Consider the following 13169-nt stretch of genomic DNA (forward strand, 5'->3'; position numbering starts at 1 on the left):
GCTGTATCTTCCAATTCATTAATCTTTGCTTCTGCATTGTCTAATATGTCATTAATCCCATTCCACGTATTTTTATCTCAGATGTTGTTATTTGTTATTAGCTCAGATTTTCCTTGCTGGAAGTTTATTTTTATGTGTGGTGGTTTTTTTTGTTTTTTGTTTTATTTCCCATTTGTCTTACTGCTTAACTTTTTTTAGCTTCTTGAACATATGGAATACTGTTTACAAGCTGTTTAAATGTCTTTGTTACTGCTTTTTTCATTTGTGTTACTTCTAATCTGTTTTGATTGACTTTTCCCTGCGTTATAGGTCCATATTTTCCTCCTCCTGCATATTGTTTTGATGGAATGTTTGGCTGTTGTTAATTTTCATCACTGTCTTGGAGCAGTTTGATTATGATGTGACTTTACATAGCTCTTCTCATGTTTCTTGTGCTTGAGTTTGTTGGGCTTCTCAGATCTGTAGGTTTATTATAGTTTTCATCAAATTTGGGATAATTTCAGCAATTTTTTATTTCAAACATTCCCCTTCCTCCTTTTTCCTTGGGATCTTCACTTAAACTTGTATCATGCCTCTTTAAGTTGTCTCACAGCCCACTTACTGTGGGTTTTTTGGAGTTTTTTGGAGTTTATTCTGTGTTTTTCACTTTGGACAGCTTTTCTTGTTAGGTCTTCAAGTTTAATCATCTTTTTTTCCGCCATGTCTAATCTGATTTTAATTCTATCCAGTGTATTTCAAATCACACAATGGATTTTTCATCTCTACGAGTTTGATTTGGGTCTTTTAATTTTTTCCATTGTTTTTTTCTTACTGCTTTGTCTTTGTCATTCAGTTTGATAATGTTTCTAGGTGTGATTCTTTTTCATTTTTCCTGCTTGGGTTTATTGTATATGTCAAATCTGTAGATTAATATATTTCTGTTTAAAACAAATTTAGGAAGTTTCTCACTGTTATTTTTTCACATAGTTTTTTCTTTTTCCTCACTTTGAAACTTCCACTGGGACACTGAGGTTGTCTCTTTTTTCCTTTCTTTAGATTTGATAATTTTTGTTGATCTATCTTCATATTTACTGATACTTTGTTCTGTCATCTCAAATCTGCTCTTGAACCCATCTAGTGAATTCTTCATTTCAGTTATTATACTTTTCACCTGTAGGGTTTTCATTTATGTATAAGTATAAACACAATATCTCTCTGTTCAGATGGCCTGTTTATTGAATAATTACCCTCTATTTCCTTTAATTCTTAGAATATGGCTTCCTTCCATTTTTTGGACTTGTTTCTGATAGCTGCTTTGAAGTCTGTGTCTGCTAAGTCCAATATCTGGGCCCACTGAGAATTAGTTTCTCATGACTGCTTTTTTCCCTAAGGATGGATCATACTTCCCTGTTTCTTTTATCTTCTAATGTTTTGTTCGAAAGTGGACATTTTAGATAATATATTGTAGCATCTCTGTATCCTTTTTTCTTTCATATCTTTCCCAAAGTTTGTGTTTGATCATGTTTGGACAGCTTTTAATTTTTTGTTTAACTATTCGAGAAATATGGTTATATGGTTGTGATATTATTATTTCCTCAAATAGGTTATAAGCCTTTTGTGGGCCAGACTGTGTTTTAAACAGGAAGACTCTACCACAATGCTAACTTTAGTCATCATGGTCTATATTTAAATACTTAATTAAATTTTCTTTAGAAAACCAAAACTACTTTATTGCATTTTGTTAATAGCTATGGAGGAACTTTTCCATAATTAGACCTACCATAATTCCAGGCAAGGACTGATTTGGTATCTATTACATGTGGGAATGAATACATATGGATGAGCTTATTTTTGAAACTCAAAAGAGCAAAGCTCATTTTCCAATGTTCAGTAATTGTTTATGCTCTATGTGTGTATAAACAGACAGGCAGAGGCTCTCAACTTTTGGAGGCTCATTTATAGAACCAAAAGTGTTTTACTTGGAAGAAATAGGGTAACCATTAGTAATCTTTTGGTATTAATAATTAAGTTACATTAACTCCAAGAGACCAGAGTTAAATATTCTTGTTTGGTTAGACCACTACATTTCAGATTTATTATAATTATTATTTTAATAGTTTGTCAGTAGTGATTAGAACAAGATACTCATGTTCTGCCAAGTCCATTGAAAATAAGTAATTAGGGGAAGTTGTGACAATTTATATATTAACAGAATTTTTAAATTACATACTTTAAAGAAAAGGTTTTGTAAATACTTGATTCTTATTTGCTTTCCCATTTCTAGGTATGCCATTGCATTGGCTTTAAGGGAAAAACAGCGTGTAATATTCACTAGCCCAATTAAGGCTCTGAGTAACCAGAAATACCGAGAAATGTATGAAGAGTTTCAAGATGTTGGTTTGATGACCGGAGATGTTACTATTAATCCTACAGCATCTTGTCTTGTTATGACCACAGAGGTAATTTATATGGTGCCTCATCCAGTCTTTCCTTTTAAATTTAATTAATGTATTTATTCACTTAGTACACCTAATGCGTTTTTACTTGCTCTATATAAACAAAATGTAATGCTTTATTTTCTGAGATTTACTTGACAGGGAAAAAAGTTCATCTTAAAGGTCTATTTTTAGTAATTACATAAATTTAGTTGTAAATTTTAATATTTCTATTATTTGTCATATGATATAGATTTTTTTCACCAAATATTTTTATTTTTAATTAAAAAACGTTATTTTTTGAGAGAGAGTGCACTCGCAAGCAGGGGAGGGGCGGAGAGAGAGGGAGGGAGAGAATTAAGCAGGCTCCACACTCAGCACAGAGCCAGTGGTGTGGCTTGATCTCACAAACGTGAGATCATGACCTGAGCTGTAATCAAGAGGCAGACACTTAACTGACTGAGCTCCCCGGGTAATCCCGTCAATTTGTTTTCATGTCACTGACAATAAGTCTTTAAAAATATTTGGTGAGGGGCACCTGGGTGGCTCATTCGGTTAAGCCTCAAGACTCTTGATTTCGGTTCAGGTCATGATCTCATTGTTTGTGAGGTCCAACCCCTCATGGGGTTCTGTGCTGACAGTGAGGATCTGCTTAGGAGTCTCTCTCTGCCCCTCCCCCGCTCTTACCTGTGTGTGTGCTCTCTCTCAAAAAATAAACGTTAAATAAAAAGAAAATAGAGTTTTGTATACATAGTTTCATATAAGTAGTGGCTTTTCCTTCCACTTTTTATTTTTGTATCTTAGTGTTGATACAAATACATAAATAAGTTCTTTTAAAATGCCCAGTTTAGTTTCCTCCCATAATAGCAGTTAAGTTTTACTTAAAACCTATATGTTTATATCTTATGTTTTGAATACAATCAGTTATCTTTGCTATACCAAGTAATTTCATACGTACTTGATTTATATCCCTGCATTTTATAAGGACATGGTACAACAGAGTGTAAATTAGCTTCTGGTCTGCAGAGTCAACCAAAAACATTGCTCACTTTTCATTTTGGTTCCCAAAGTAAGTTTCCATTCTCAAAACTTTTTCCCATGTGTGGAAGATTTTCTTTAACTCAAAAATCAGGATACTGGTTGCCAGAGAGCATCCATGTTGTGAGATGAAGTAGAAAAAATCAGTAAACAGCATAAGGTACCATGTGTTGGATAGAAGATAATTTTAAGTTACTCTCATATGCTACATAGTGTGGATCTTGTGATGAGTGTTGTATGTACAATGAAGTGGCTTCATACTTGAGATATATGGAAATAGGAGTGATAATTCTCTCCATGGATTGTACCTGATTACTAACTATTGAAAAGCCATTTATTTTGGTTTTATGAGAGAAGGAATATTATTTGATTTATGAAATGTATTTAAGATGTAATCTCCTAAAATTATTTTAATACTTCTATTAAAAAAGCATTTCTAAAATTTCTTGTTAGAAAGAACTTGTGTCACAATTTTGTGAAATCATTTATATTTTTTTTAGATTTTGAGAAGTATGCTGTACAGAGGTTCTGAAGTTATGCGAGAAGTTGCTTGGGTCATATTTGATGAAATTCATTACATGAGAGATTCAGGTATATTCTGCCATGTTGAGATGTGTGCCATGTATTTTCCTTAAGAAGGGCATTAGGAATTTTGAAGAACTAGTTAAATTTTGCTTTGAATTTTCATGTGGCTAGAGTTCTAATAGATTTTCCACTACATTGTGAGAAACATGATATAATACTTTAGATAGGATCTCATTTAACTTTAGTTTCTTAAATAGTAATCAGGTAAGAAAAAATGCAAATTCTTACAAAACAATTGGAATTAAAACTAGTTTGTTTTTAATAGACAATGCTCCAAAATAACTGTTAAAGAATTTTTAAAACTTTTAGCCTACAGAGTTAACTTTCTTGATTTTTGGTTACTATTTTAGTTTTTAAAAACTAAGAAATGCATGGTTATGGTAAAAAAAAATACTAAGGATTATGAAATAAAAATGAGAAAAAATTATAATTGTCCCTTTACTTGAACTATTACACTATTGTAAGGACTAGTAGGTATACTTGGACTTTTGAGTGGAGCTGGGAGGGCTAATGGTTACTTTTAAAAGTTAAATATTTAGTATGTACACAATTAAAGTAAAATTCAGTTTTTATTTAAACTAAAATACTGAGTTAACCTGTATTTGTAGTAGAAGTAACAAATTCATAAAAGTAGGTTTTGAATAGGTCTGTTTTGGTTTTAAAATTCTGAATCCTGGGGGTGCCTGGGTGGCTCAGTCATTTGAGTGGCTGACTTCAGCTCAGGTCATGATCTCATAGTCCGTGAGTTTGAGCCCTGCGTTGGGCTCTGTGCTGACAACTCAGAGCCTAGAGTCGGCTTCCAATTCTGTGTCTCCCTCTCTTTCTACCCCTCCCCTGCTTACTCTGTCTGTCTCTGAAAAATAATAAACATTAAAAAAAATTTTTTTTTAATAAAATTCTGAATCCTGTATTGATACATTTATTTTAGAAGAAAAGTCTCACACTGATTTTTTTTTCCATTTAAATAAAAACTGACATGATTTTACTGCTCATTAAATCTTTCATATCTAGAGATCATAAGGGTAATTTGGATGAAAGTTGCCTTAAAGTAACAGTGTGTCTTTGAAATTTGTTGCTGTATAACTTTTCTAAAAGTTATTAACTTTGTTTTCTCAAAATGAAATGGAAATACTGTTTCCATTGTCATGGGACTCTTATGCTGTGTGAGAAGTTTCAGTCTGGAGCTACTCCAGAGGCTGTAATTGTAGAGTACATTGTGCTTTTAGTGATTTAGTCTCCCACTTTTCTACTGGGTAAATTCACAGTAAGAACCATAGTAGTTTTCAGTAGGGATTTGTAGCTAAAAATATTTGTGTAAAGTGATCTGCATTTCTAATTAATGAGCTTGGGATAAGATAATTTTAGATTACTTACCAATAAAGTGACTCTGAATTCCAAGGTATATTTGTTTTTTTTTTTCAGAGCGTGGTGTTGTATGGGAAGAAACTATTATTTTGCTTCCTGACAATGTCCACTATGTCTTTCTTTCGGCTACTATTCCAAATGCCCGACAGTTTGCTGAATGGATTTGCCATTTACATAAACAGGTATTTTCTTTGTTTTTTGAAGTCTTCAATACTTAAAATGTTAAGTTGTGATTGCTATCTTATATACTTTGTTCTTGATACTGCCCTAGAATTAAGAAAACCTTTTAATGTGAAATTACTTCTCAAGTCAAGCAAGCTCATCAGAATCAACTGACTAGCTTTTTACAAGTGTGTATTTTTTTTTAAATTTATTTATTTATTTTGAGAGAGACAGAGCATGAGTGGGGGAGGGGCAGAGAGAGATGGGAAGGTGGGGAGAGAGAATCCCAAGCAGGCTCTGCGCTGTCAGCACAGAGCCCAGCATAGGGCTTAAACTCACAAAACCGTGATACCATGACCTGAGCTGAAACCAAGAGTTGGAAGCTTAACCAGCTGGGCCACCTAGGTGCCCCTTAAGTTTGTATTTCTGAGTGCCATCTTAAACCCAATATGTCAGCATCTCCTGGAGTAGGGTCTTGGGAGCTCTGACTTTTAAAAGCTCCCAAGTTGATCCTGGTGGTCTGCCAGGTTTGGAAACTAATGCATTTATTCATAGAGTGAGCCCTCTGAGAAGAGAATTTCCTCTAAGACCTCAGTACCAGGAAAAAGCTGGGCATTTCCTGAGCATGTGATATGATTTTTCTGTGAACACAGTCACATGTTTTCCTTTTGCTTTTGTGGTCCAACTTTTGCAGCAGTATAGGGCCTTATGGCAAACATTTGTTTATGTGTACTAAATTTATTCTTGGTTTTGTTTTCCTGCCCTCATTTTTCCTTTGTACCAATATTCTTACAAAGTATTATCTGTTCATAAGGTCTCTAATTGTGTTTTTCTAACACCTATGTTGCTTCTGTACAATAGAAACCTAGTGGATCTTCAACCTGCTGATTTAGTAAAGCTTTGAAAACTCACTCTGGGTCAGACAAGTCCCATTTACCTCAGGGAGCATTCTGTTTCACCATACCACTGCAGTGTAGTAACAGCATCTTCTTTAATTTTAGTATCACAAGTCTAGGGTATGAATCCAAGGTCTTTATTGAAACTCAAATCATATATCTGGCCCTAATTAGGGTATTGATAAAATTGAATAGATGGTAATGTCATTTGAGAGCTGATTTTTCCACATTTTTCTCTTGCCTTGTTTTAAAAATTTTTAGTTTTTCTCTTTTTGGGGTGTTGAATTCAAAAGTGTATTTCCCCAAGATCTTTTACTTAGATCAAATACACAGTATTATTTTGAAGAAATTAAATATTATGTGCCTAATTGTTTTTCATTGTTTTTACAGCCTTGTCATGTAATTTACACAGATTATCGGCCTACACCATTGCAGCACTACATTTTCCCAGCAGGTGGAGATGGCCTGCACCTTGTGGTTGATGAAAATGTAAGGGAGTAATGGTGATTCTTAATCTGTAGTGTCAGGATAGAAGTTCATTTTTTCTTTCTTAAGTAGTTTTATAGTCCAGAATTGTTGGGTTTGTGTGTACTTCTATTTCAAAAATTATATTTAAGACTTGTGTTTGGTTCTCTGTTTCTCTTGTGCATGAATTAAGATTTTTCTTCTTTCCCGGTATTTTAAAATGCCTGGAGAATAGGGATTTAGGATGTGTTTCAGATATGTTATGTTTTGCTTTACCCCCTTTTAGTACCTCTTTATCACCTTTTATTGTACCTTACGCACAACTTTATTTTGTATTTTTTGTTTTACAATTTTTTTAATGTTTGTTTATTTTTGAGAAAGCACGCCTGTGAGCAGGAGAGGGGCAGAGAGGGTGAAAGTGAATCCCAAGCAGGCTCCAGGGTCATTGCCCACAGGGGGCTCATCTCATGACAGTGAGATCATGACCTAGGCTGAAATCAAGGGTCAGATGCTTAACTGAGTGAGCCACCCAGTGTCCCTGTACAACATGTTTTAACTCTTTTAGTGACCTTTGTTATCATTATCGTATTAAATTATTTTTATTTTGAGGAAGGTTTGTTTGGAGGTATGAAAAATGTTTGGATTTTGGTTAAATCTTACTGAAGTAATGTAGAAAAATATTTGATTCCAGGGTGACTTCAGAGAAGATAATTTTAATACTGCAATGCAAGTACTTCGAGATGCTGGTGATTTGGCAAAAGGAGATCAGAAGGGGCGAAAAGGAGGAACAAAAGGTAATTTGAAATTTTGTTAACTTTTTTCCCTCAGGAAGCTGGATAAAGATCTAGATAGTAAATGATAAAATTGGATAAAGGTTCATCTCTTTTTCCTATATGACATTAATTGAGATATAATTCACATACTATACATTTCATCCATTAAAATGTACAATTTAATGGTTACTGGTATATTAACAGAATTATGCAATCATTAACATAGTTTTTTTATTAAGATATAATTCATATACCATAAAAATCACCTTTTTTAAGTGTACAACTCAGTGTATTTTAGTATATTCACAAACTTGTGCAACTACTATCTAATTCCAGAACATTTTCATTAACTCAGAAGGAAACCCTGTATCCATTAGCAAGTATTCCTCATTTTTCCTCACCTCTTCCCACACCCCTCGGCCTTAGGCAGTCCCTAATCTACCTTCTATTTCTTTTTTCCTTTTTGAACATTTTATGTAACTAGAATCACAATTTGTGTGTTTTTTTGCAGCTTCTTCTTTCACTTAGCTTGTTTTCAAGGTTCATTCATTCTATAGCATATGTCAGTACTTCATTCCTTTTACAGTCAAACGACATTTCATTATATGAATATGCCACATTTTATTTATTTGTTATCAGTTGTTGAACATTTGGGTTATTTCTCTTTATTGCTTATTGTGAATAGTGCTGCAAATATTTGTGTTCTGTAAGTTTTTATGTAAGCATACGTTTTCTTTTCTCATTGAGCATATACCTAGCAGTGGAATTGTTGAGTCATATGGTATTTCATATGTTTAAATTTTTGAATAACTGCTAGATTATTTTCCAAAGTGGCAGCTCCATTTTACATGCTTCAGAAGGGTCTGAAGTTTCTATTTCCTCCACATCCCTGCTAGTATTTACTGTAATCTATGTGAATATAGTCATCCTAATGGAATAAAGTGGTATCTGAGGGTGGTTTTGATTTACATTTGTCTCATGGCTAATGTGGTGTTCATTTATCTTTTCATGTGCCTATTGGCTATTTGTATATCTTATTTGGAGAAATACTCAAAATCTTTTGCCAGTTTAAAAATGAAATTGTCTTGTTGTTGAGCTATAAGGATTCTTTGTATACTCTGGATAGTAGACCCTTATCTATATTTTCCCATTCTGTGGTAATGTGGTCTTTTCACTTTTTGTTGGTGTCTTTTGGGGCCCCTGGGTGGCTCAGTTGGTTAAGCGTCTGACTTTTGATTTCCACTTAGGTCATAATCTCATGGTTTGTGAGTTTGAGCCCCACGTCGGGCTCCACACTGACCTTGTGGAGCCTGCTTGGGATTCATATTCTCTCTCTCTCTCTCTCTCTCTCTCTCTCTCTCTCTCTCTCTCTCCTCGCTCTTCTTGCTCTCCTCGCTCTCTTTCTCTCTGCCCTTCCCCTCCCCCCTTCAAAACAATGTTTTTAATTTTGATGAAATCCAGTTTATGTTTTTTTTTTCTTTTGTTATACATCATACCTGAGAATGCTTTGCCTAATATCATATCTTGGAGATTTACTTCTATATAGTTTTTAAGAATTTTATAGTTATGTACTTTATGTTTAGGTCTATAATCCATTTGGAGGTAATTTTTACATATGTTTATATACTCTTTTTTGCAGGACCATCAAATGTGTTCAAGATTGTGAAGATGATTATGGAAAGAAATTTTCAACCTGTAATTATTTTCAGCTTTAGTAAGAAAGATTGTGAAGCCTATGCACTTCAGATGACCAAATTAGATTTTAACACAGGTACTATGTAATTTCAGCATAGTTTTAATGTTACGTGTAAATGAGTGTATATCTGTTTCTAGTAAGAAGATCATTATGTTGTGATTAATCTATTGTGTATTGCTAGGATATGCAGTTCCCCCTACAGTCACAGTAACAAGTACTCATTACCTTATAAAATCTTTAAAAAAGACCTTGTTTTATTCTTTCCTTCCTTTCCTTTCTTTTGTTTTCTTTTACTGGGAGGTTTAAAGTACATTGCTCTGTGTAAAATCCAAAAACCCTTACTGAAAAATACTAGAATTATATTCCCTTATACTTCATTGCCATAAGCTCCTTTGCTTTGGGGATTTTCTGTGTGACTACGTAAGGTTAGGTTTCTTGGTCAGATCACTTTCTATATAGAAAGTGCTGTGGTTTCGGGGTGCCTGGTTGGCTCATTTGGTTAAGTGTCCAGCTTCGGCTCAGGTCATGATCTCACAGTTCATGGGTTCGAGCCCCACGTTGGGCTCTGGGCTGACAGCTCAGAGCCTGGAGCCTGCTTCGGATTCTGTTCTGTCTCTTTCTCTGCCCCTCCCCGCTCACACTCTGTCTTCTCTCTGTCTCTGAAAAATGAATAAACGTTAAAAAAGAAAACAAAGTATTGTGCTTCATTCTTCTGGAAATCCAAACCAGGAAGGCTTGCCCTTTATTTAACCGTGGTATAATCTTTTGAATAAAGTAGTTACTTGTATTTAATTAATAAATTATTCCCACATATTATCTGTAAATGTAACCCAAAGTCACACAGCTAGGTAGTAGCACAGCCTATCCAAAAATTCAGCATACTGAATACCAGCCCATTTATTATTCATTTCATCCTTTTACTATGTAATCTTGTATTGTGAGGAGTGAATAATATCCTCAGTCATCCAAAATCAAATGTCATTTGTATTGCTTTCATTACCAAGGCACAGAGCTAAACCCATGCATTTTAGGGCTGTCTTTTTACTTATCCATAAGCAAAGTGATAATAACAGATAACCCACATAAACTCCTAAAGTTAGTGATATTTTATTTTTTAATGGAGAAATTGCTGTGCTTAGAAATGTTTTCTTTTAACTGCTAATGCTGAATTTGCTTAATGTCGCAGGGTCATATATTTAATTGAGCAAATATATATTGGCTTCCTATTATTTAGTAGATGCTATATGTGAAGGCAGTATAAAGGTTAAGAGCATATGCTTTGGAATTGCTCCTCTAACAGTTAATAGCAGTTTCCATCATTTGGAGTTAGTCTCACTTTCCTCAGTAGTGGATAATAATAGTCCCTGTGATCTATAATTGTTAGTCTTACATATTGGATATACAGCACTTAGTGTAGTTTTTGTTATTTTTATAAGATAGTACTTTTATTCATGGATAAATTCTGTTAGATATATTTTGAAGGGCAATGAATTTTATTAAATGGTAATTTTTATCCACTTTCCCTTTTGACTGCCTTAAAAACTCTTTTATTCTTTATAGATTTTTATTCTTTGCAGTGTGTGAGGTTTGGTATCACTGATTCATTTAGATATTTATGTACCTTTGAATTTTTTCTTAGATGAAGAAAAGAAGATGGTTGAAGAAGTATTCAGTAATGCCATTGACTGCTTGTCTGATGAAGATAAAAAACTCCCTCAGGTATGATTTAGTGTCCCTAAGTGTGGGTATTAAGTGTGATAGGGTACTTTGACTTCGCATTTCTTGGTTTTGTTACTATATATTGCACTCTTTATGCACTGCTTTAAATATGTTGCGTTGTACCCAGAAATAATACCTTGATTTTTATTTTACACTTCTGAAAAGATAACAGTAGGAAAGATTTGCAACCTAAGGGAACTAAAAACTAGCATGGTCTGGAAATTACTGCTTCAGTTCCTAATACTACAGAATTATTAGTGCTAGTTTTAAGTGACTAAATTTCTTTATTTTATTTAGAGACACAGAGAGGGAGGGAGGGAGAGAGCAAGTGCCTGTGCAAGGGGGAGGGGCAGAGAGAGAGAGACAGAGAGAGAGAATCCCAGGCAGGCTCTGCATTGTCAGCAAGGAGCCTGACACAAGCCTTAAACTCAGGAACCAGGAGATGATGACCTAAGCTTGAAGATCAAGAGTAGGACACAACTGACTGGGCCACCCATGTACCCCAAGTCACTAAATTTCTTAATTCATAGGACTACCAAACAAAACACGTAATGAAAATCATGTGTTTAGCAAGGAATTTAATGTCTACTCTGCTTTTAATCCAGTGGCTTCTCTTTTGACTATTGGAAATGCCTGGAATTTCTAAAATCTACTTATGACTAGGTGCCCCTCTCAGAAGTTCTGGTTTCATTGGTCTGGTGTGTGTTGTGGTTGTTAGAATCTCAGAAGCTCTTCAGGTGATTCTGATGTGCATCCAAACCTGAGAACTCCTGTAGTATGACCTAATATATGAAAATTTTGTTTTGTGAAAAGAAAGTTCAGAGGTCAGTCATACTCTGCTTATAAATGATTGCTCTGATATATAAGGGATTTATGGTAAAACTGCAGTAGGATGTTTAAAATAGTATTTAACTTACAAGATTTTCTTGTAATTTCTCTTCCAACCTGAATTACTAGTATTTGAGGGCTGAGCTATGTCTTGATACATTTTTGTTACCTTAGCATAGTTCTAATAGTAGACATGTAATGCCATTTGTTAAAGTGCTAATGAGGATGAATTCTTCAGTAATTCAATTGTTTTTAGGTGAAGTACATATTTATATTGAGTATGCCTTGTGTTTATTTATTTATTTTTAGTAGGAGCTAGCTATTATTTTTTTAAGTTTATTTTGTGCAGATATAAATGTCCTTATGACTTAATTTTTGGGGACAAGGTGAAGTGATGCTGGAAAATTTGAATGAGGCAGCAGTGCATATATGAATTTTATTTAAAACATATCATTCACATTAAGGAAAGCTAGGACAGAATTATGTTGAGTTTTGAGTTTAATAATCTGGGAATATGGGTTTAGTTTTGGTTTTATTCTGAAAAGGTTATATAACATTTCTTTGAACAGCCTTCTTTCTTGATCACACATTTTTCTTCGGTTTAACATTTTTGATGTCCCTTTTCTGTACATTATTGAAAAATAAACATTATTCCAAACATAGGTCGAACATGTACTTCCTCTTTTGAAGCGGGGAATTGGTATTCACCATGGTGGCTTACTTCCTATTTTGAAAGAAACTATAGAAATTCTCTTTTCTGAAGGATTGATAAAGGTATGATTTTATTTTTATTTATTATGCCTTAGAATTGTGTCATATGGACAGTTTGAAAATTATTATTATTTTTAAGTAGGCTCCACACCCAACATGGGGCTTGGACTCACGACCCTGAGATTGAGCTGCTTGCTCGATTGACTGAGCCAACCAGGTGTCCCAACAGTTTGAGAATTATTTAGAACACTGTTTCTAGGCAGCTTTACATATATGTGCATACATATGAATGTGTAAAATATGTAAAAAATGTTTAAAAGTAAATATTTACATATATATGTTTTTAAACTAGGTCCTGTGGAATGACTTAAATACTGAAGTTGATTTTTATATATAGTGTTATAATTCATTCAGGTTTATAGGTAAAATTTTATTGGTTTTTCTTCCTATTATTCAAGTAAGAAATGGTAACACTATACAGTGTGGGGTTTTTCAGAAGGTGCTATTTAATTATCAG

The 13169-nt window shown here is 33.9% G+C and overlaps 1 protein-coding gene across 2 annotated transcripts in view; it reads left to right on the top strand.

Annotated features, from left to right (window-relative positions):
* MTREX (Mtr4 exosome RNA helicase) overlaps positions 1 to 13169 on the top strand; it is a 105100-nt gene that overhangs the window by 17827 nt on the left and 74104 nt on the right. For both annotated transcript variants that reach the window (XM_007079939.3, XM_042986785.1), the window contains exons 6-13: positions 2264 to 2438; positions 3953 to 4043; positions 5460 to 5584; positions 6851 to 6949; positions 7617 to 7719; positions 9338 to 9469; positions 11034 to 11113; positions 12605 to 12715. In XM_007079939.3, coding sequence (XP_007080001.2) covers positions 2264 to 2438; positions 3953 to 4043; positions 5460 to 5584; positions 6851 to 6949; positions 7617 to 7719; positions 9338 to 9469; positions 11034 to 11113; positions 12605 to 12715 — 916 coding nt within the window. The remainder of the gene's footprint in view (positions 1 to 2263; positions 2439 to 3952; positions 4044 to 5459; positions 5585 to 6850; positions 6950 to 7616; positions 7720 to 9337; positions 9470 to 11033; positions 11114 to 12604; positions 12716 to 13169) is intronic.

This window comes from Panthera tigris, chromosome A1 (genome assembly GCF_018350195.1).
Source record: "Panthera tigris isolate Pti1 chromosome A1, P.tigris_Pti1_mat1.1, whole genome shotgun sequence".
Taxonomy (NCBI): domain Eukaryota; kingdom Metazoa; phylum Chordata; class Mammalia; order Carnivora; family Felidae; genus Panthera; species Panthera tigris.